This window comes from Macaca mulatta, chromosome 5, assembly GCF_049350105.2.
Source record: "Macaca mulatta isolate MMU2019108-1 chromosome 5, T2T-MMU8v2.0, whole genome shotgun sequence".
Lineage (NCBI taxonomy): Eukaryota > Metazoa > Chordata > Mammalia > Primates > Cercopithecidae > Macaca > Macaca mulatta.
Window position 1 is genome coordinate 24,331,875 of NC_133410.1, and position 23,903 is coordinate 24,355,777.

At 40.2% G+C, this 23,903-nt stretch overlaps 1 protein-coding gene across 4 annotated transcripts in view; it reads left to right on the forward strand.

Annotated features, from left to right (window-relative positions):
• The first annotated feature begins 944 nt into the window (after positions 1–944).
• The window catches only part of ZCCHC4 (zinc finger CCHC-type containing 4), a 56,162-nt gene continuing 33,203 nt past the window's right edge, over positions 945–23,903 (forward strand). For 2 of the 4 annotated variants that reach the window (XM_001082520.5, XM_015138120.3), the window contains exons 1-5: positions 945–1,106; positions 2,181–2,299; positions 3,444–3,526; positions 20,555–20,830; positions 21,279–21,359. In XM_001082520.5, coding sequence (XP_001082520.2) covers positions 980–1,106; positions 2,181–2,299; positions 3,444–3,526; positions 20,555–20,830; positions 21,279–21,359 — 686 coding nt within the window. In that variant the 5' untranslated portion in view covers positions 945–979. The remainder of the gene's footprint in view (positions 1,107–2,180; positions 2,300–3,443; positions 3,527–20,554; positions 20,831–21,278; positions 21,360–23,903) is intronic. The other 2 variants (XM_015138119.3, XM_028848376.2) reach the window with 1 other exon arrangement.

Sequence of the window (23,903 nt, forward strand, 5' to 3'; positions counted from 1 at the left end):
GCTGGGATTACAGGCGTGAGCCACCACACCCGGCTATTCTTTGATTTTTAAAAAACTTTAAAAATTGTTTATTTATTTTAGAGATATGGTCTCGCTTTGTTGCCCAGGCTGGTTTCGAACTCCTGGATTCAAGCAATCCTCCCACCTTGGCCCCCCAAAGTGCTGGGATTACAGGTGTGAGCCACTGCACCCAGCCTTGATTTTTTTTAATCAAGCATTTTAGAGTTTTTAGCATACATAAAACCCTGTACATATTTCGTTAGATTTACACCCATTTCATTTGAATGATTGTAAGTGGTATTCTATTTTTGAGTGTTCTTGTGATCATTGCTAGTATTTAGAAATCCAGTTGATGTTTGTATGTTTATCTCATATCCTGCAACCTTGCTGAACTCAGTTTAAATCGGAGGTGTTTTCCTGATAGATTCTTTGGGATTTTTTAAATGTGGACAGTCATGTCATCTGCAAATCGGCACGGTTTTCTTTGTTTCTAATGTATAAGTGTCAATGAGTGTGCAATTATGATGTGCAACTTTCAGCGTTGTTCAAAAGTTACAGAGGATGATGCAGTGACTGTGATTCTGAAAAACAAAGAATGGTCCATCAATCGCAGCTGCTGCAGCCATTTCAGCTATTTGGCAGAGGTGGTAATGCTGCCTTTTGGACCTACAATACAACTAAATCTTTGTTCGAATCATCTCACCTCCTGGCTATATTCTTAAGAAAAGAGGGTGCTTTCAGGCGCTGAGCTCATGGCACAGGTCCCACGAGTGACCTGCGAGCCCCACCGCTAGGGGCCGCTTATGTGCAGCCCCCAGGTGAGCTGGGACTGCGTTTCGGGGCGTGGCCTCCGCCGCGGCAGCCCCCGCCCCAGCTCCTCCTAAGCGCTTGGGGGCGCTGTCGGTCGCTTTGGGTCGCGGGGGCGCTCTTTCTCAGCATTCTTGGTTCGTACTGAGGCTTTCGGGACGGCGGCGGGAAGATGGCGGCCCCCAGGGATGGGTTTGAAGCCGTGGAGGCAGAGGGCAGCGCAGGGTGCCGGGGGAGCTCGGGAATGGAGGTGGTGCTTCCCTCGGATCCCGCCGTCCCCGCCCCGCTGTGCCCTCACGGTGGGTCAGAGTCTGGGCTCAGCCTAACTGCCGGGCGCTGAGGGTGTGAATTGGCTTGGAAGTGGCTTTTGGGGCTCCTGTATTTTTATCAGCCTCTTTTCCCTCACCAGTGTGCAGTCTAGAAAATAGTCCTTCCTCGGAACGTGGTGTTTTTCAACTTACTTGAGAAACATTCAGAGCAAGTCTCCACTCTTGTGGTTTTGGCTCCAGGACTATTTCATCTCTTTTTGGGGGGGAAGGGGCAGAAAGGTAGGCAAAGAGAAGGATGCATGGTATTGAATAGTTCTCGTTGACAAGTACTTGGGGATTTCATTTGTTGATTTGCTGTCCCTTCAAAAATAAAAAATTAGGGAGAAAGACAGAGTGTAATCCTTGCCTGCGAACTAGACTTTGTCTAACTTACAGAAAGTGGGCGTGTCCAACTCAAAGCTCAGGTTTTCGCTGCAAGGGTAAACGCGCAGGAGATGTCAAAGTCCTCGATTCTCTGAGTCCCTTCCTTGTTTTAGTCTCAGGTTTGTAACATTCACAACGTAGTCAGCAGCTATACTGACAGTAGCATTTTCTTTCTGGAGAGACCTGTTTCCAAAAATTATTTATGAGTAGTCACTGCCGGAATGTTGTAACAGAGAGAAAAGAAACATTCATTAAACAGAAGCCGGCATGGTGGCGTGCACCTGTAGTCCCAGCACTTTGGGAGGCCGAGGCGGGCAGATCGCTTGAGCCCAGGAGTTTAAGACTAGCCCAGGCAAAAATGGTGATACCCTGTCTCTACAAAAAATAAAAACAGCTGGAGACACGCAGCTGTAGTCCCAGCTACTCGGGAGGCTGAGGCGGGAGAATCCCTTGAGGCTAGGAGGCAGAGATCGCAGTGAACCATGATGTTGCCACTGGGCTACAGAGGGAGACCCTGTCTCAAGAAAACAAAACAAAAAACAACCAACCAAAGAAATGGATTTAATTATGATAAATTGTGCGTAAAGCTCAAACAAATTTTATTTAAGGGCGGTGAAAACTAAGAACTTGACGCAGATGACTGTTGACACTTTTTGGTTTTTTTTTCTATTCTGGAACTAGGACCCACTCTTCTGTTTGTAAAGGTGACCCAAGGGAAAGAAGAAACTCGGAGGTTTTATGCCTGTTCAGCCTGTAGAGATAGAAAAGACTGTAATTTTTTTCAGTGGGAAGATGAAAAGGTATATCAACTTTTTGGATATTTATTTTTTATTTTTGGTGTATGTGACAACTTTGTTGAGAATGTGTAAACCAATAAAAATATGCGGTCTGAACATATAAGAAAATCTCTTAAGAGAGATGGAGATATTATGTTTGTTGGTTCAGAAAACTGCAGTTCATGCTTACTCTGAATACTGAAACCTTAAACTACTGTCTCAAAGTCTTAATTCTCCATAAGACTCTGAGGCGGTAATATTGGGTGACTGATCTTCTGTGTCTTAGCTGGGGCTTCTATAACAGAAGTACCATAGGTTGTGTGGCTTAAACGACAGACATCTGTTTCTCACAGTTCTGGATACTGGGAAGTGCAGGATCAAGATGCTGGCAGATCTGGTGTCTGGTGTAGGTCCTGTCCTCTTCCTGATTTGCAGAGGACCATCCTTTCATTATATCATTTCCCAGAGAGAGGAAGCAAGTACTGTCTGTCTTAGAAGGACACTAATCTCATTCACGAGGGCTCTACCCTCTTGACCTAATTACCTCCCAGAGGCCCCTCATTTAAATACCATCACATTGGGGTTAAGGCTTCAACATACGAATTTTAGGGGGCACAAGCATTCAGTCAATAGCACTGTTGGCAAATATAGATTTCTCACTAAAGAGAAATCATGATCATTCCAGAAAGTGTTAAAAACACTTTTTTTGAACATTTGCATTGAACATCCCTTATACAGCTATTAGATGACCAATGAAGACATTTAGAGATATAGTTATGAACTTGGTATTCTCTTGAACTTGGCTTCAGTTGAAGTTTCTGAAAGCTTTGACGAGAGAATTTTCAGTTTTGTTAGGTTTGTGGTAAAACAGTATCATATACCACTCTTCGACAAACCCATTAAGGTGAATACTTGGCTTGTGTCCACCTTTTTGCTATTGTGGATGATGCTACAGTGAACATATGTTAATGTCAGTGCTTTAATATGCTGGATATTGCTTCAAGCTGCTCTAGAATTTACCCAGTTTTCACTGTTTTGTTTTCCCCTAAAAGGAATGCCTGTTGAATTGGTTGAATTTCTGGCTTCTTGATGTCAGAATGTGTTGCCAGTTCTTCTAGGATGATAGAGATTTCCCAGTTTATTCAATGGGTTTTGTACTCTCTTTCAGTTGTCAGGAGCTAGACTTGCTGCCCGAGAAGCTCATAACCGAAGATGTCAGCCTCCCCTGTCCCGAAGGCAGTGTGTGGAAAGGTACTGATGCGGTGTCATTTTTCTTTATTAGTTTAGCTGTCATGTTTCTTTGTTGTTGCCTTTTTCTGTGCCTTTAAGTTTACTTTCTTTTATTTATTTTTATTGTAGTTATATATATAATATAAAATTTGCCATTTTAATCGTTTTCAAGCATGCAATTCAGTGACATTAAGTACATTCATGGTGTTGTGTAACCATCGTCCCTATTTGCAAAACTTTTTCATCACTCCAAGCAGAAACTGCCACCATTACGCTGTAACTCCTCATTCCACCTCCTCCCAAACCTTGGTAACCTCTGATTTATTTTTGTGGTTTTTTTTTTCGAGACAGGGTCTCACTCTGTGTTGCCCAGGCTGAAGTGCAGTGGTGCTGTCACGACTCACTATAGCCTCAACCTCCTGGGCTCAAGCAGTCCTCCACCTCAGCCTCCTGAGTAGCTGGGACTTAAGGCACATGCCACCACACCCAGCTAATTTATTATTATTTTTCATAGAGACAAGGTCTTCCTATGTTGCCCAGAACTCCTGGTCTAGAACTCCTGGGTTCAAGGGATCCGCCCACCTCAGCCTCCCAAACTGCAAGGGTTACGGGCATGAGCCACTGTGCCCAGCTATTTTTGTTGCTATGAATTTGACAGTTCTGTGTACCTCATATAAACGAGATTATACAGTATTTGTCCTTTTGGGTCTGGCTTATTTTACGTAGCATAATGTCTTCAAGGTTCATGCATGTTGTAGCATGTATCAGAACTGTATTCCTTTTTACAACTGAATAATATCCATTGTCTGTCTATACCACATTTAAAAAATCTGTTCATCTGTTGATGGACAGTTGGGCCGTGTCTACTTTTTTGCTGTTGTGAATGATGCTTCAATGAACATTGGTATACAGTTTGGGATCCTGTCTTCAATTCTTTTGGGTATATACCTAGGAGTGGAATTGTCAGTAATTCTGTGTTTAGTTTTTTGAGGAACCGCCAAACTGCTTTCCATAGTGGCTGCACCATTTTACATTCCCACCAGGAGGGTATACGTGTTTCAATTTCTCCGCATCCTTGCCAACATTTTTTATTTCTTGTTTTTCTGATTATAGCCATCCTAGTGTATGTGAAGTGGTATGTCATTGCAGCTTTGATTTTTGTTTTCTACCAGATTACTAATGATGTGAATCATCATTTCATGTGCTTATTGGCTATTTATGTATGATCTTGGAGAAATGTCTATTCAAGTCCTTTTTCCATTTTTAATTGGGTTATCTTTTTGTTGTTGAGTCACAGGAGTTCTTTATATGTTCTGGATATTACACCCTTATCAAATATATGATTTGCAAATATTTTCTCCCATTCTGTAGGTTGTTTTTTCACCTTCTTGATGTCCTTTGAAGCACAAGAGTTTTTAATTTCAATGAAGTTCAGTTTATCAATTTTTTTTGTTGTTGCTTGTGCTTTTGGTGTACAGATCAGAATCCATTATCAGATCCATTGTCATGAAGATTTGCTGTGATGTTTCTTTTTTGAAATACTAAACCAAACTTGAAAAATCTCTAAACATCTATTTTTAAAAATCTACATTGTTGAAATGTTTTATTGGGTGGATTAGAGTCATAGATTTACTTTTTCAACAAACTTGTGAAAAGAATTTGTCTCTCACCGGTGTCACTGACATTATACAGTAAGTGCTGGGAGAAGCTCCTTAAAAAGCCTCTTGTCTAGGTTACTGATGACAAATAGGTTTTCACTTTTATGGCAGCTCCTTCATTCTACCTGGGCTGCTGTGTTCAGAAAGATTGCGAGGCCTCATTTAAACTAAGCACAGAGGAGTACTGGGGTCTATTTATATTTTTCCTGAGCTGTTTAGTAGTAGATTTTAAAGTCCTTTGATACAGGAGGCATTTCTCAAGATAATTTGATTACCCCTTAACTACAGTGGTTAATCAGAGATGTCTGTGTATTTACTGTATGGGAATTCAGTCATCACCCAGAACATCTTGAAAAGGGAATTAAAGAAAATCAAGGCCAGGCGCGGTGGCTCACACCTGTAATCCCAGCACTTTGGGAGGCTGAGGTGGGTGGATCACTTGAGGTCAGGAGTTCAAGACCAGCCTAGCCAACATGGTGAAATCCCATCTCCAGTGGAATTACAAAACATAGCCAGGCGTAGTGGCAGGCGCCTGTAATCCCAGCTACTTGGGAGGCTGATGCAGGAGAATCGCTTGAACCCGGGAGGCAGAGGCTGCAGTGAGCCAAGATCATGCTACTACACTCCAGCCTAGGTGACAGAGTGAGACCCTGTCTCAAAAAAAAAAGAAAAGAAAAGAAAATGGAGCACTACTGTGAGGCTGGCGCTGTGCTGCTAGGTGTTTTACATGAGATATTATTTAGTCCTGCAGAGGTGGTTTACTTAGATGAGAAAATTGAGGCTTGTAGGAGTTATACTTTATCACGTTCAGTCTATGAGAAGTACTAAGCTGTGATTCATCTTATGCCTGATTCTAAAAGGTTATTTTTAAATGTAAAAGCAGATAGTAATTATGATGCATAGCGATTTAATTTGAGGATATGTAAGGAGAGAAAAGGTAAGGATCTATTATGTAGAGATCTATCATAATGATTATTGAGAGAAAATAGAGTATTGAAGATGGAGAAAGTAGAAACACATGGCCCGTAGTTTCTTCCTTTGAAGTCATCACCTTGGTCATTTTGTATTATTTCCTTCTGGCTTCTTTTCCTATGCCAGGTTTGTTTGTGGCCATAATGTATACATAGTTTTGTATTCTGTTCTTAACACTTTTATCTGATAAGCATGTTTCTATTAGAAGGATATTGGTGATTTAATTAAACTCTGTAAGAAAATCTAAGTGATCTTATTTCTATGCATAGTAAAATTTTAGTTTGGAGCTAAACCACTGTTCTTTTTTTTTTTTTCCACCTTTTTTTTTTTTTTTTTTTTTTTCCTGAGAGAGAATTTCACTCTTGTCACCCAGGCTAGAGTGCAGTGGCGCGATCTTGGCTCACTGCCACCTCTACCTCCTGGGTTCAAGTGATTCTCCTGTCTCAAGCCTCTGAGTAGCTGGGATTACAGGCACCTGCCACCATGCCCAGCTAATTTTTATATTTTTAGTAGAGACGAGGTTTTACCATGTTGGCCAGGCTGGTGTCAGACTCCTGACCTCAGGTGATCTGCCCATCTTGGCCTCCCAAAGTGCTGGGATTATAGGCATGAGCCATCATGCCAGGCCTAAACCACTGTTCTTATCTTTGTAGTGCCAGAGTATGTTTTTTTGATAAAAAATTGAAATTCATATTTTATATTAATTAGAACATAAAAACTGGGTAAAATAAGAATTATTAAAGAATTTCCAAAAGGTTATTTTTTGGGGGGGCCATAATTTCATCTTTTATCTAGTGCTAATTCTTGCCAGCATGTCTCAATAAAATGCTTTTCAATATCTTAAACCATCTGTGACCCATTACCTTGGATTTTGTTGCCAGAAGTCTCCAAACAACCATCTATCCACCTAGTCAGTCATTCACTCATTCATTCATTCAGCAGGTATTTATTGAAGGCTCAAATAACATTTAAAATGCTAGTAATGGGTGGAGATATATAGATAAAGATTATTTAGTATAAAGTAAGGTGCGTTAAGTATCCACAGTATTCGTAGAAAAGGCTAAGTGCTTTGGAAGTCAGATGTCTTAGGGGTAACTTGTGGCTTAGGTGATCAATACAGAGTAAGGAGAGGGCATCTGAGCAGGTTTTGGAAGATGGGTAGAAATTTAATATCATTGATTTCACTGTATCACTTTGTAATCGATGTTCCTATGCTTTATTATATGCTTTCTATGGAGCAGTTTGAAATCAGTCATTCTTCTGAAAATATTCAGTGTCTTAAGATAAAGAGTCCTATTATGACTTTGGCTTTTTGAAATCAAAGGCATAGTAAATAATCTATTCTCTTTGTCTTCAGCTTGAGACTAGCAGTTCATTCTTACGTGTGAATAGACCTAAGGATGATGTACTATTGCTTGAGAGTGTAATTATTTTCTAATGTGGATAATTTAATTTTGTATAACTCATTTATAAGTTAGCTTATTAAACAACTATTATATTTGAAAATATTAAACTGCATTTGAACTTTGTACTGATTCTTAAAAAAATTGTACATATTCTATAAAGCAAAATTTTCATGTTTTTGTGTGGTTACAATAGCTTTTCATTGACTAATTTATTTTTAAAATCATTCGTAAGGACTTACAGTAGCTAGCAAGATAAATTGACCTGGTAGCTGATTTTTATTACGGGACTGGTGGCGCTGCACAGATTTCTAGGTTTACAGAATAGGATTTGATTTTCATTTTTCTAATCTCACTCTTTGAATCATGCTTTATGGTTCATATGTGTTCAGTTGACATATTTACATTTCCTGCCTGAGATTTGCTTTGTTTTATAGTTTTTAGCTGCCTGTTATGCTCTGAAATGTGTTATTATGTTTATTATATAGTATGTTTGCACCCTTGTTGTGACCTATGAGGTCTCAGGGAAGATATTTAAATGCTAAAATCAGCATTAATTTATGTGCATCCAAATAGTTTTGTTTCGTTGATATTTGGTTATTTTTTTTCAGATCTCATTTAAACTGAGATTTTCAAAGTCTGCTATTAGAGAAATGCCATAAACATAATTTGTGTACTCCAGGAAAGGCAAATGGAACATCAAATGGAGATCAATAAAAATGACATTTCAAAATGCTAGCCTGCAATTTGTGAATCATGCTGAGCCATGCAGCAGAATGAATTTCCCTCCCCTTGGGGAATGTGTTGTAAATATGAATAAGCGGGGAGAGCTGAGTAATCTTGAGCGCTTCACATTCTCATGTTCTGTCTACCAAACTTTTAGAAGGCCGTATGTCTGAATGTTAAATTTAAGGCATGATAGTTGCTGATTATGTTGTGATTTTGAGTAGAGAGAAATATGCACAAGATCTCAGTTTATCTTTTATCAAGAAAAGGTTAATAAACTAGCAGTGAAGCTTTCTGAAGGGCAGTTTGGAAATATGTAAAGGAAAGAGGTAATTGACAAAGCACAAAGATGTATCATGTAAGTGGAGGTTCATTTGCAGTGTTCTTCTGTTCCTTCTTTTAAAAATGATTAAACTCAGCTCCTCATGGTGAGTGAATCATCTCCACATCTGCCCCTCATTGCTTTGAACTTTTGACCATATTTGAGTAACAAAACCCGATACAACTTCCTCTACTTGTGGTATTTTCCTTTCTTAGGTCCTCTAAAGGCCTTAATTATTGTTGTTATTCTTTCAACCAGGAATATTTTTTCTCTCTTTTCTCTCTCTGTCTCTTTCTTTCTTTCTCTCTCCCTCTCTCTCTCTTGCTCACTCTCTTTCACTCTTGCTGCCGCTCTTTCTTCCTTTCCTTTTCTTTCTTTCTCTTCTTTCCTTTTCTTTCTTTTTTTTGGAGACAGAGTTTCATCTGTTGCCCAGGCAGGAGTGCAGTGGTGCATTCATAGCTCATTGTAGCTTCAAACTTTTGGGATCAAGGGGTCTTCCTGGCTAATTTGTTTGTTTGTTTGCTTGTCTGAGATGGAGTCTTCATCTGTCGCCTAGGCTGGAGTGCAGTGGCGTGATCTTGGTTCACTGCAACCTCTGCTTCTGGGGTTCAAGCGACTCTCTTGCCTCAGCCTCCGGAGTAGCTGGGATTACAGGTGCCCACTGCCATGCCCAGCTAATTTTTGTATTTTTAGTAGAGACAGGGTTTCACCATGTTGGCCAGGCTGACCTGGCCTCAAGTGATCTACCCGCCTCAGCCTCCAAAAGTACTGGGATTATAGGTGTGAGCCACTGCGCCCAGCTCTGGCTAATGTTTTAAAATATTTTTAGAGTTGGGGGTCTCAATATATTGCCCAAGATGATCTGGAACTCTTGGACTCAAGTGATCCTCCTGCCTCAGCCTCCCGGGTAGCTGGGATTATAGGTGTGAGCCACAGTACCTGGCCAAGGGATATTTACTTCTCTGATATCAAATGTATGTCCTGTTGCTCTGTTCTGGTGGCTGACTGAATGTACATGATGTGTTTCAGTAATGAATCACAGGGTGATGGCAATTAACTCTCCACCCGTAGTTCCAGCCATGCACAACACTTGCCTGAAGACATGACAGCTTCAAGAGCAAGGACCAAGTTTTCACGAGTTTTGAACTACATCTTGGCCTCTGTCTGGCTAACAGCAATTATAAATCTTATCTCCATATTGCAGATGCTAAAATATGAAAAAATATATACCTTAGAAATGATGACATAGGGTGGTTGGATTTTGCTTTGTGATGCAGGCTGACAGGCTCTCTTTTTATTTATTTGTTTGTTTTTGAGATAGGGTCTTGCTCTCTCACGCAGGCTGGAATGCAGTGGCATGATCATGGCTCACTGTACAAAGATGTACAACTATCACAATCTATTTCCAGAACATTTTCATCACCTCTAAAGGAAACCTCATGCCTGTCAGCAGTTACTCCCATTTCCCCACTCCCCACCCCAACCTCTAGAAACCACTATTCTACTTTCTGTCTCATTGGATTTGCCTATTCTAAACGTTTCATATAAACAGAATCATACGATAGCCACATATCACTTTTGATTTAACCTTTTTTTAATTTATAAAAGACTTCTGTTCAAAAACCACTGAATCGTACACTTTATTTTTTTTTATTTTTTTGAGACAGAGCCTCACTGTGTCACCCAGGCTGGAGTACAGTGGCGTCGTGATCTTGGATCACTGTAACCTTCGCCTCCCGGGTTCAAGAGATTCTCGTGTCTCAACCTCCCAAGTAGCTGAAATTACAGGTGCACACCACCACGCCCGGCTAATTTTTGTATTTTTAGTAGAGATGGGGTTTTGCCATGTTGGTCAGGCTTGTCTTGAACTCCTGGCCTCAAGCGATCCACCCACCTTAGTCTCCCAAAGTGCTGGGATTACAGGCATGAACCACTGCACCTGACCTGAATTGTCCACTTTGAAAGGGTGAATTATATGGTACATGAATTGTATCTCTGTTTAAAAAATCTATATGTGGTAGGAGAATCAAATCATTCTATGAGAGCGCATTTTGCAAAGAACAATCAACACTCCTGTTTCCACCTCTGCATTTCTCCTTCTCCAGTAGCAACTATAGTCGCCTCTTAAGGCTAATTCTTTGCCTCACATCAAAAGGCAGATAATGTTTGGTTTTTCACTTTTTGTGATATTAAGATTAATCACGTGTTCAGGTATTAGCCAGCGATAAAGCATCCATTACAAAGCTCCCCATCAGCCCTTTGCCTAATGATTTTAGTGGTAACTGATGATCATTGCCCAGAGGTTGTAAAGGGTTTTGGAATCTTGTCATTGTTTATGCATTCATTAGCTGTAATTCTTCTGTAAAAAAGAACTTGGTTTCATCAACTGTTAGCGTTGATGTGGGAAAGGAAAGATAAATGTTTCATCCTTCCCCTCCTTTTTAACTAGTTGTTAGAAAAATGATTCGGTACTGCAGCAACTTCCAAAGTTGATTAATCAGGATCATTTTTTAAAAAATATCACTATGAAAACATGTATTTTTAAAATTTGGTGTTTTGTAGTTCTTCGAGATTATTACTGTTTGTGATATAGCACTTTTGGAATTTGATTTAATTTTCACAATATTATGGGGGTTGTATGTAGGGTGACTGTAGAATTCAAATCCAGACCTAGATACGTTTTGAGACTGGAGGGGAAGGAGGCAATAACCAGATGGAACTCCAGGATGGAAGATGTCAACTGGGACTATCCTGGGCAACCAGGGATGTGTGGTCACCCTAGTGATATGGGGATTGTTAGCGGAAAATTCACTTTTCCCCCAACATTTTTACCTTTACTAAGGTACGATACTTTACATATAATAAGTTGCACATATTTAAAATGTACCATTTGATGAATTTTGACGTATACATCTGCCTGTGAAATCACCACCACAGTCAAGATAATGAACATACTGTTACCTTCAGAAGTTTCTGCCTGCCCCCCTATTCTATATCCCTGCACCCCTAGGGTCCCCAGACATCCACTGATCTGCTTTCTGTCACTATAGATTAGTCTGCATCTTCTATAAGTTTATATAAAGGTAATCATACAGTAGGTACAGTATGTCCGTTTTTTTTTTGTTTTTTTTTTTTTTGAGACGGAATCTCACTGTGTTGCCAGGCTGGAGTGCAGTGGTACGATCTCAGCTCACTGCAGTCTCCGCCTCCAGGGTTCAAGCAATTCTCCTGCCTCAGCCTCCCGAGTAGCTGGGACTACAGGTGCACGCCATGCCCAGCTAATTTTTTTTTTTTTTTTTTTTTTTGTATTTTAGTGGAGACGGGGTTTCACCAGTTGGCCAGGATGGTCTCTATCTCCTGACCTCGTGATCTGCCCGTCTCGGCCTCCCAAAGTGCTGGGATTACAGTCGTGAGCCACTGTGCCTGGCCAGTATGTAACGTATGTACTGTTTTTTAAGGGCAGGTGCATTCATTTATTTAGCATAAATATTTTTGATATTCATCCATGTTGATGTGTTTGTCAACAGTTCATTCCTTTATTCATGAATAATGTTCCACTGCATGGATATTTCCATTCACCTGTTTGTAGGCGTGTAAGTTTCCTCCAGCTACTGACTCTTAGAAAAAAGCTGCTATGAACATTTATGTATGTGTCTTTGTATGGACTCATGCTTTTATTTCTCTTGGGTAAATACTAGGAACAGAGTGGCTGGATCATATGGTGGATATACGTTTAATTTTTCCAAAACGGCCAAACTTCTCCAAAGTGGCTGCACCGTTTTGCATTCCTATCAGCAATGTAGGAGGAATCAGATTTTTTCCTGTCTCCTACAACACTTGTTATTATCTGTCCTTTTAATTGTAGCCATCGTGAAGTGATATTGCATTGTGATTTTAATTTGTGTTGATGGCATAGAGCATCTTTTTATGTGCTTATTGACTATTTTTGTATTCTCTTTGGAGAAATGTCTATTCCGTTCCTTTGCTATTTTTGAGTTGGGCTAATTGTCTTTTTATTGTTGAGTTATTCCTTATATATTGTGGATACAGTCCTTTAGCTGACATATAATTTGCAAATATTTTCTACCATTCTTGGGTCATCTTTTCATTCTCTCTTTTTTTGGCAGTGTTGCCATCTCGGCTCACTGCAACCTCCGCCTCCCGAGTTCAAGTGATTCTCGTGCCTCAGCCTCCTGTGTGACTGGGATTACAGGCGTGTGCCACCACACCCAGCTAATTTTTTTTTTTTAGTAGAGATGGTGTTTCACCATGTTGGCCGGGCTGATTTTGAACTCCTGACCTCAAGTGCTCTGCCTGCCTCAGCCTCCCAAAGTGCTAGGATTATAGGCGTGAGCCACTGTGCTGTCTTTTCAGTTTCTTAATGGTGTCCTTTGCTGTGCAAAAGTTTAAAATTTTTTATTAAGTCCAATTTATTTATTTTTTGTCACTTGAGTATCTTTTGAAGAAAAAAATTTTAAGTCATGACGAAGTTCAGTTTATTGATTCTTACACTTTGTGCTTGAGTCTTATTTAAGAAATCTTTGCCAAACCCAGTCATTATTATTTTCTAATATGTTTTCTTTAAAGTTTTCTAGTTTTAGGTCTTAGAGTTAGGTCTATGATCTATTCGGGGTTCTTTTCTTTTATATGAAGTGAGGTAAGAGTCAAGGTTCATTGCTTTGCCTATGGCTTTCAAACTTTTCCAGCACCTTATCTGCTGTGGGATTAGAGTGAAAAAAAACACAAAAAACAAAAAACTTTGCCAGCACCATTTGTTGATAGTATTATCCTTTCCTCGCTGAATTGATTTTGCACCTTCATTAGTTTTCCTGTTGCTGCTGGGAAACTTATCACAAGCTTAGTGGTTTACAACAACATAGATTTATTTTTCCAGTTCTGGCCCAATGTCCAAAATCAACTAAAGCAGGTTAAAGTGAAGCTGTTGGCGGGGCTCGTTCCTTTTGAAGACTCTGAGGGGAGAATTCATTTCTTGCTTTTTCTAGCATCCGGGGCCACCTACATCTTTTGGCTGTGGCCCCTTGCTCCGTTTTCATAGCACAACACTCCAGTCTCTGCTTCTGTCACCACGTCATCTTCTCCCTCATTCCACTGCCTTTTGCTTATAAGGACCCTTGTAATTATGTTGAGTCTACCCAGATGACCCAGGATAATCTCCACATGTTAAGATTTGTGACTTCATGACATCTGTAAATTCTCTTTGGTCCTATACATGTATTCACAGGTTCCATATTGTCTTTGGTAGGATGTGGGGAGTGAGGGGGCATCATTCAGCTTACTGCAGCACCTTCCTCAAAAATCAGTTGACTTTATATGTGGGTTTTTTTCTGGACTATTTTTTTCCCTCGACCTATAGGTATATCTTTACATAAATACCATATTGTCTTGATTACTGTGACTTTATAATGTCTTCTTGAAATAGGGTAGTGTAAGTCTTCTCACTTTGTCCATTGTTTTCAAAGTTGTTTAGGCTATTCTAGGTCCTTTTTATTTTCATATTCATTTTTTGAATGAGGTTTTTAGTTTCTACAAAACATCCTGCTGTGATTTTGATTGAGAGTGTGTTGATTTTATAGATACATTTGGGGAGCATTGACATCTTAATAATATTGAGTTTTCTAGTCTGTGACTGTGGTGTATCTCTTCAGTTACTAAGTCATCTTTAATTTTTCTTGGTGATGTTTTGTAATTTTCAGTGTACTACGGTTACACATTTTTGTCAGATTTATCACGAAGTATTTCGTGTATTTTAATACAGTTATAAATTTTTTTTAAATTTCAGTTTCTAATTGTCTATTGCTAGTCTCTAACAATACAGTTGATTTTATATATTGATCTTTTATTTAGAAGTTTTGATAAGCTTACTTACTAGTTCTAGCAGGCTTTTTGAAGATTTCCTTAGGATTTTATACATGTATGATCATGTTGTCTGTGAATAAGTAAGTTTTAATGTTTCCTTTCCAATTTATGTCTTTTGTTTTTTTATCTTGTCTTATCAAACTGGCTAGAAACCCTTAGTCAATGTTGAGTAGAAGGCTGACAGCAGACATCTTTGCTTTGTCCCCATCTTGGGGAAATGCATTCAGTCTTTCAGCTGTATGGTATTAGTAATAGGTTTTCTTAGATGCCCTCTATCAGCTTGTAGAAGTTCCCCTCTGTTCCTAGTTTTTTGAGAATGTCCCTCCCTCCCTCTATCCCTCCCTCCCTCCCTCCTTCCCTCCTTCCCTCCTTCTCTTCCTGTCTGTTTTTTCTTTCTTTTCTTTCTTTTTATCTGTCTCGCTCTGTCACCCAGATTGAAGTGCAGTGGGACAATCATGGCTCACTGTAGCTTCTACCTCCTGGGTTCAAGTGATCCTCCCACCTCAGCCTCCCCAGTAGCTGGGACTATCAGTGCGTACTACCACACCCAGCTAATTTCTTTACTTTTTGAAGAGATGAGGATCTTACTGTGTTGCCCAGGCAGGTCTCAAACTCCTGGGCTCAAGCAGTCCTCCTGACTCAGGCTTCCCAGAGTGCTGAGATTATAGGCATGAACCACCATACCTAGCCTGAGGATCTTTATCATCAGTGGGTGTTTGATTTTGTCAAGTGCTTTTTTGGGGGGGCACCTAATGAAATTATCTTTTTTTCAAAAAAACCTGTTAATATGAATTACATTGATTGAATTCAAACTTTTAAACAACCTTGCTTTGCTAGGATAAACTATATTTGGTCATGATGTAATAACCTTTTTATATATTGCTGGTTTTGATTTGCTAACATTTTGTTAATAATTTTTGAGTTTGTGTTCATGAGGCATGTTTGTCTGTAGTTTTCTTGTATTTTTTCCCCTGGTTTTGGTATTGGGATAATGGTGGCCTCATGAAATGAATTGGGAAGTGTTCTCCAGTTTTTTGAAAGAATTTGCATAGAATTGGTATTGATCCAATGTCATCTTGCTTGTATTGTTTTCAGTGAGAAGCCTGATGTCATTTTTATCTTTATCTCTGTTCCTCTGTACATAATCTGTCTTTTTTTCTTCCCCCAAGATGGAGTCTCACTCTGTCTCCCAGGCTAGAGTGCAGTGGTGCGATCTCGGCTCACTGCCACCCCTGCCTCCCGAGTTCAAGCAATTCTCTTGCCTTGGCCTCCTGAGTAGCTGGGATCATAGGCACCCACCACTATGCCCAGCTAATTTTTGTATTTTTCGTAGAGAAGGGGTTTCGCCATGTTGGCCAGGCTGGTCTCGAATTCCTGACCTCAAGTGATCCACCCACCTCAGCCTCCCAAAGTGTTGGGATTACAGGCTTGAGCCACCGTGCTCAGTCCACAATCTATCTTTTTTCCTCTGGTTTCTCTTTATCATTGTTTGTTTGTTTAGAGAAAGGATCTTGCTCTGTCACCCAGGCTGGAGTGCTTTGGCGCAATCACGGCTCACTGCAGCCTTGACCTCCTAGGCTCAAGCAGTCCCCCCACCTCAACCTCCTGAGCAGCTGCAACTACAGGCGCTTGCCATCACACCTGGCTAATTTTTGTATTTTTTGTAGAGACAGGGTCTTGCCACATTTCCCATGCTGGTCTCGAACTCCTGGGCTCAAGCGATCCTCTCACCTTGGCCTCCCAAAGTGTTAGGATTACAGGTGTAAGCCACTGCATCTGGCCTATCATTGATTTTAAATAATTCTGGCGAGGTGCAGTGGTTCATGCCTATAATTCCAAGACTTTTGGAGGCCAAAGCAAGTGGGTCACTTGAGCCCAGGAGCTTAGACCAGCCTGGACAACATGGCAAAACCCTGTCTCTACAAAAAATACAAAAATTAGCCAGGTGTGGTGGCAAGCACCTGTAGTTGCAGCTGCTGAGGAGGCCGAGTGGGATGACCGCTTGAGCCTGGGAGGTCAAGGTTGCAGTGAGCTGTGATCACACCACTGTACTCCAGCCTGGGTGACAGAATGAGACTCTGTCTCAAAAAAATGAAAATAAATAAATAATTTTATTATGATGTGTCTTGTAGTTTTCCTTCATGTTTCTTGTACTGTGGTTCTCCAAGCTTCGTGGATCTTTTGATGTAATTTTGAAAGTTATCATTTATTATATTTTCAAAATCCACCCTCCCCTTTATTTTGAGGGCTTCATTTCCACATATTTAGGCCCCTCAGTTTTTCATTTTATATCTTTCTGAGGCCGTGCCTTCAAGGTCACAAAGCTTTTCTCTTTAGCCCCTGAACTACTGTTATTCCCATGTAGGGGTTTTTTTTTTTTTTCTTTTAAATAAATAATTTTAACAAACCTTTGTAGATTTGGTCTTTTTATAGTTTCCTTTTTTATTTTTTTTGAGACAGAGTCTCGCTCTGTCACCAGACTGGAGTGTAGTGGTGTGATCTCGGCTCACTGCAACCTCTTGCCTCCTGGGTTCAAGTGATTCTCCTGCTTTAGCCTCCCAAGTAGCTGGGATTACAGGGGCGTGTGCCACCATGCCCAGCTAGTTTTTGTATTTTTAGTAGAGACAGGGTTTCACCATGTTGGCCAGGATGGTCTCGATCTCTTGACCTCATGATCCACCCACCTTGGCCTCCCGTAAGTGCTGGGATTACAGGCGTGAGCCACCGCACCCGGCCGGATGTTTTTATATTTTGTATGTCTTTGCTTAACAGGCTCATGCTTTCCTGACCTTCTTGAACACATGGAGTATAGTTACAATGAGTGGCTTTAATGTCTCTACAAATATCATCCTATGTCATTTCTGGGTTTGTTTAGACTTTTTGATTTTGATTTTTTAATTTTTTATTTTTTTGAGACAAAGTTTCACTCTGTCACTGAGGCTGGAGTGCAGTGGTGTGATCTCAGCTCACTGCAACCTCCGCCCCCTGTGTTGAAGTGATTTTCCTGCCTCGGCCTCCCAAGTAGCTGGAATTACAGGTGTGCTCCACCACGCCCGGCTAATTTTTGTATTTTTAGTAGAGACAGGGTTTCACTACGTTGGCCAGGCTGGTTTCAAACTCCTGACCTCAGCTGACACCGATCTCAGCCTCACAAAGTTCTGGGATTACAGATGTGAGCTACCACATCTGGCTAATTTTTTTTTTTTTTGCTGATCATGAGTCATGTTTTTCTGTTTCTTTGCATATCTGGTAATATTGTATTGGATACTAGTAGTGTGGAGTTTACCATGTTGTATACTGGATATTTTTAATTCCTTTATATATTTTTTATTTTGTTCTGGGACAGTTACTTGTTGTAGTTTGACGTTCTTGAGCAGGATTTAGCAAACTACTACCTGTGGCCAACTCTGGCCATGCCTTTTCCCTTGGCTGTGTTTGCTTTTGTTTAATCACTACAGAGTAGTTGTGACTGAGACTTTATGGCCTGCCAAGCTCAAAATATTTATTATCTGATCCTTTACAGAGAGTTTGCTGACCCTGCTTTTGAAGGCTTGTCTTTAAGCTTTTTAGGCAGGACTGAGCAACCTTTCGTGGTTCTAGGGCTAATTTTTCCTCCCTACTGAGGCAGTGCTCTTCTGAGTACTTGAGTACTTGGGTATTCTGAGGCATTTCCACGTTGGCTTGTTGGGAGACAAACCATTCTGGACCTATGTGTGTTTTCCAGTGATGATTCCACCTGCTTCTGGCCAGTGGTTCTTTCCCTCGCCTTGGGGAGTTTCTGCACATGCGTGTGCTGCTCAGTACTCAGCCGAAGACTCGAGGGGAATCGTCAGCTAGTCTTGGAGCGTTTTTTCTCTCTCGGTGTACAGCTTTCTGCTCTCCTGTCCTCCCTGGTTATTCCCCCAGTACTCTTCCTGTGAATTCTGGCCGCCTAGTCTCCTGGAGTGCTCAGCTCTGTCTCATCAATTCCTCAGGCTGTGTGTCGGTTCCCCATCCCTGTGCCGCCGGCTCTCCGCAGGCAGGAAGCTGGGCAGCCATACCACTCACCTCTGTTCCCTTCCCTCGGGGTTCACTGTTTTGGGCTGCTAGTTGTCCGATATCTTAAAACTGCTGTTTCCATATATTTTGTCTTTTTAAAACTTCTTTTGAAGGCCAGAATGGTAAATCTGGTCTCTCTTACTCCATCATAACTGTCTGTGGAAGCTGTCAACGTTTTTTTCTTTTAGAGACAGAGCCTCACTCTGTTGCTTAGGCTAGAGTGTGGTGGCGTCATCATAGCTCACTGCAGCCTTGAACTCCTGGGCTCAAGTGATCCTCCTGCCTCTGCCTCCTAAGTAGCTGGGACTACAGGCCTGTGCCACCACACCTGGCTAATTTTTAAAATTTTTTGTAGAGATGGAGTCTCAACTATGTTGCCCAGACTGCTCTTGAGCTCCTGGTCCCAAGTGATCCTCCTGCCTCAGGCTCCCAAAGCGCTGGGATTTCAGGCATGAGCCACTGTTCCTGGCCTGTTCAACATTGTTAGTACTTAGTGATGAAAGGTAATAGTAGTAAATTCAGTGTCTCTGTTGCCAAAGTGTTTATTAGTGCTTTCCCTTGCATTTCATGTCATAGGGCCCTTTCTTTTACTGGCATTCTCACTTTGAATTGCTTAGAAGTTTCTTCTAATATCCCTCTCTTTTTTTTTTCTAGTTTTAGATAAAGCTGTCAAAAGAACAGTTATCGTAGAAATAGAAACATTTAAATTACTGGCACGATAGTTTATTTCTTGCTGCAGCCATTCAGAATATCTATTTGTCACTGCCTTGGGTGCTTTGAAGTGAAACTGTGCTTAGATATAAAAAATTTAAAACTCACTTTGATTACATGTTAAGTTCACAGTTTTTACGTTGCAGTTCCTGAATTTAGTTCCATCAAAACTGTATGACTAGGCCAGGCATGATGGCTCATGCCTGTAATCCCAGCACTATGGGAGGCCGAGGCAGGTGGATCACCTGAGGTCAGGAGTTTGAGACCAGCCTGGCCAACATGGTGAAACTCTGTCTCTACTAAAAATAGAAAAATTAGCTGGATATGGTGGTGCGCGCCTGTAGTCCCAGCTACTTGGGAGGCCCAGGCAGGAGAATTGCTTGAACCTGAGAGGTAGAGGCTGCAGTGAGCCAAGATTGTGCCACTGCACTCTAGTCTGGGTGACTCCATCTCCCATCTCAAAAAGAAAGAAAAAAAATGATATGACTCTTCCCAAACTATAAGGATTGTTTAGTGCACTATTTATTTTCACCTGCTTAGTTTTAGACATTTCTGACTCTCCACGGTCCTCAATCATATTATTTATTTTTCTTTTGTTTTCTTACTCTGATATCATAGCTGGCATCACATATACAAAACCAGCAGTTTTTAAACATACTGACCATGATTATTTTCTCTCTTCAATAATCTCTAATAAAATTTAAAACGAAAGAAAAAAGAAATGGTGACTTTGAAATAGGATATAAGGGTGACTTGGAAGAAATCAAATGGGATATTCAGTGTAGTCTGTTTTAAGGCTTTGAATATTGTCTTGCTGTTTTGGAGATGAGCTTATAACTCCATCAGTACTGCTAAGAACAGAGGAGCTTTGAGAAACATCTTTTCTTTTAGGAGGTGATTTTTCTTGCTAAGTATGTCATAAGAACTTGAAGAATGATCTTAATTTCTCATTTTAAAATGACTGTCAAGTGAGCCAGACTGTTTAACAGATAAAAGTTAGAACACATGGATTTGTCAATAAATTTAAACTTGATAGTAGTTGTCATTACTACTAAGTTGTTTGAGTAATATATTATGTTCACATTTTAAACGGATATTGATCTTCATTCAGTGACTAAATTGGAGCGTCTCAATTCTTATGAAATTGCTGATGCTTTTCCTCTTTGCAAGTATGCAGCCAGACATAAATTCTAGCCAACATTCCACAGATTTCTTCCTTTCTTCTTTATGCAGTACTCTTTAGGAAGTAAGAATACTTTTTGGATGCTAAAAATAGCAAAACATGTTGTATTTACAAAATAAATTTAAAACGTATTTCTTTGTGTTTTATTTTTTCTTGAAGGTACTTGAAGTTTATTGAGTTGCCCTTGACTCAGAGAAAGTTTTGTCAAAGATGTCAGCAGTTGCTGTTACCAGATGACTGGGGGCAACATAGTGAGCATCAGGTTCTGGGTGACGTGTCCATCACCCAGTTAAGAAGGCCCAGTCAACTCCTTTATCCACTGGAAAACAAGAAGACAAATGCCCAGTATTTGTTTGCTGATCGGAGCTGTCAGTTCTTGGTAGACTTACTTTCTACCCTTGGATTCAGAAGAGTACTGTGTGTTGGAACACCAAGGTATGTCATATGATTTTTTAAAGAATTATCTTCTCACTGCGATTGAAACTGTATGAAGATTTTATTAAGTAGTTATTTGCTCTATGCAAGGTATAGCATGAAGCATGAGTATTTAAAATGTAAAGCACGGTCCCTCTTTTAAGGAGTTTGCAACCTGTATTCCATTTGAGAAAACTCTTCATAGATTTCTTTCTGATACATGGGAGAAGATTCTTTCTGATTTAATTCCTAAATTGTTTATAATTTAGACCTCTCTGTTTCAGATAAGTTCTGCTCTTAAAAGAATGTTTGCAAAATTGAAACCTTGATTATACCTGCGAAATTCTCTTCAGCGTTTCATTGAAATATCATAAATACCAGAAGAACATTGATGGTTTTGTTGTTTGTTTGCTTATTATCTATGACATTTGTAATTTCTTATTACATTTGCTTTCACTAATTGCTTTAGGTTGCATGAGCTGATCAGGTTGACAGCATCAGGTGACAAGAAGTCTAACATTAAAAGCCTTTTATTGGATATTGATTTTCGGTAGGTTTACAAAATACAGTATTTCCTTTCATTGTCTCCTGTTTCTTTTTAATGCTTTTCTGTTTTTAATTGTTTATACTCTGTTACAACTCTTTACATTTGGAAGTAGTAATTTGTTATGAGGAAACTTTTTAGTCAAATAAATTCAACATGTAATCTGTATTTCAAACAGGGAGGCAGTTGATTTCTCATTTTGCTGGCGTGCTTCCTAGATTTTCTCTATGAATGTGTCTAGTTTGTCTTTGGCTTATAATCTAGAGATGAATCCCTATTGAGTGAGGTTTCTTCTCATGTGTTATGTTCGAAGATAATTCTAAACTGCTTCATACTTAATCAGACTTCCAGGATTTTGTTTCATTAGATCTTTGAAGTGTGGGAACTCAGATATTTCTTTTAGTATATTTTAGTGGATGTTGTACATGTTGTCTTTTACTGAACATAGCCTGGAGTGAAGGGAGTGCTAAGTAGGGGATAGACAGGTGCCAAAGCAGAGGATTAGCCATCAGATAGACTTTGTGAGAGGGTTGGCATTAAAGGCATCTGATGATTTCTGAGTTGACACAAAGGGAGGAACAGGTCTTGAATCTCCCCTCTGGTGGTAATTTGGAAGATACAAACCTTTAACTTATAACATGGATGGTAAATACATCGTCCACTGTGTCTATAATTCTCTAGATTCTCAGTTTCTGTAATTGTTTAATACCAGGAGTTCATGCTGAATTTATAAGACACAATGTTCTTAGTATTTTTAATGTGTTCTTGAAGGAATCAGGCTTTGTGTTTCCTTTTATTTAGCTCTGCTTCCTAAAAACAAAGCAGACAGATTTTTTTTTTTTCTTTCTTAGACAAGGTCTCGCTCTGTCACCTAGGCTGGAGTACAGTGGCATGGTCATAGCCCACTGTACCCTCAAACTCCTGGGCTCAAGCGATCCTCTAGCCTCAGTCTCCCTAGTAGCTAGGACTGCAGGCCAGCACTACCACACCCAGGTAATTTAAAAAAAAGAAAGGTTTGCAGATTTGGGGTCTGGAACTCCTGGCCTCAAGCAGTCCTCCTGCGTTGGCCTCCCAAAGTGTTGGGATTGTAGACATGAGCCACTGAGCACCAAACAGATTTTTAAAGTGTAAAATGTCACTTTAAAAAGTGTAGTTTGGGTAGGTGCGGTGGCTTATGCCTGTAATCCCAACACTTTGGGAGGCCAAGGCTGGCAGATCACTTGAGGTTAGGAGTACAAGACCAGCCTAGCCAACATGGTGAAACCCTATGCCAACTAAAAATAAAAAAAATTAGCTGGGCGTGGTGGCTCACGCCTGTAATCCCAGCTACTTGGGAGGGTGAGGCAGAAGAATCGCTTGAACCCGGGAGGTGGAGGTTGCAGTGAGCTGAGTTCATGTAACTGCCCTCCAGCCTGGGTGACAGAGCAAGACTCAGTCTCAAAAAAGATAATAATAATAAAAGTGTAGCCTGGCTGGGTGCAGTGGCCTATGCCTGTAATCCCAGCACTTTGAGAGGCTGAGGCAGGTGGATCACTTGAGTCCAGGAGTTTAAAACCAGCCTGGGCAACATGGTGAAAACCCATTGCTGCTAAAAATACAAAAATTAGCCGGGCGTGGTGGTACGTGCCTATAGTTCCAGCTACTCCGGAGGCTGAGGTGGGATGATTGCTTGAGCCCAGGAGGTAGAGGTTGCAGTGAGCTGAGATTATGCCACTGCGTTCCAGCCTATGCAACAGAGACCCCTGTCTCAATAAAATAAAATAAAATGAAGTGTAACTTTAATAATTTATTTTCCTTTAGATTTCTGAGTCAACTCTAAGTTATCTAACATACGCAAGCACATTACTCAGAAATTACCTATACTGTCTCATTCCTTATGAATAGGTCTGGCCTGGTAACCACTCATCCCTTGTTAACAGGACTAGCACACTTTACTAACATCTGCTTAACATGAGTGATCCTTGACAAATGATGATATAGACTTCTTAAAGATAAACTCAATTTATTTTTAATTGGGTATAATTCATTTAATAGTCACCATTTAAAAGTACATATTTCAGTGGTTTTTGTTGTAATCACTGTGTTGTGCAACCATCCCCACTGGGTACTTCTAGAACATTTCTATCACACTGAAAAGAAACCTAGAGTTCACTTCCCCTCACAAGCACTTTCTGTCTCTCTTTTCTGGATTTACCTGTTCTGCATATTTTATATAAATAGAATCATAAAATCTGTGACCTTTGTGGTTGGCTTCTTTCACTTAGCATCATGTTTTCAAGCTCACCCATGCATGTAGCGGCACTTCATGCCTCTTATGGCTGGCTGTATGATATTCCATTGTATGAGTATGCATGGAGATAGCAACTTCTTTTTTTAAATCCTGTATTTCTTTCCTAAAGTATTAAATTATTCTAAATGCATGATTTTAAAGGTAGAAGTTTAACTTTTGGGTTCTTATAATGTATTATTAATAACGGGTATTTTTGTTTGTTTGTTTGAGACGGAGTCTGGCTCTGTTGCCCAGGCTGGAGTGCAGTGGTGTGATCTCAG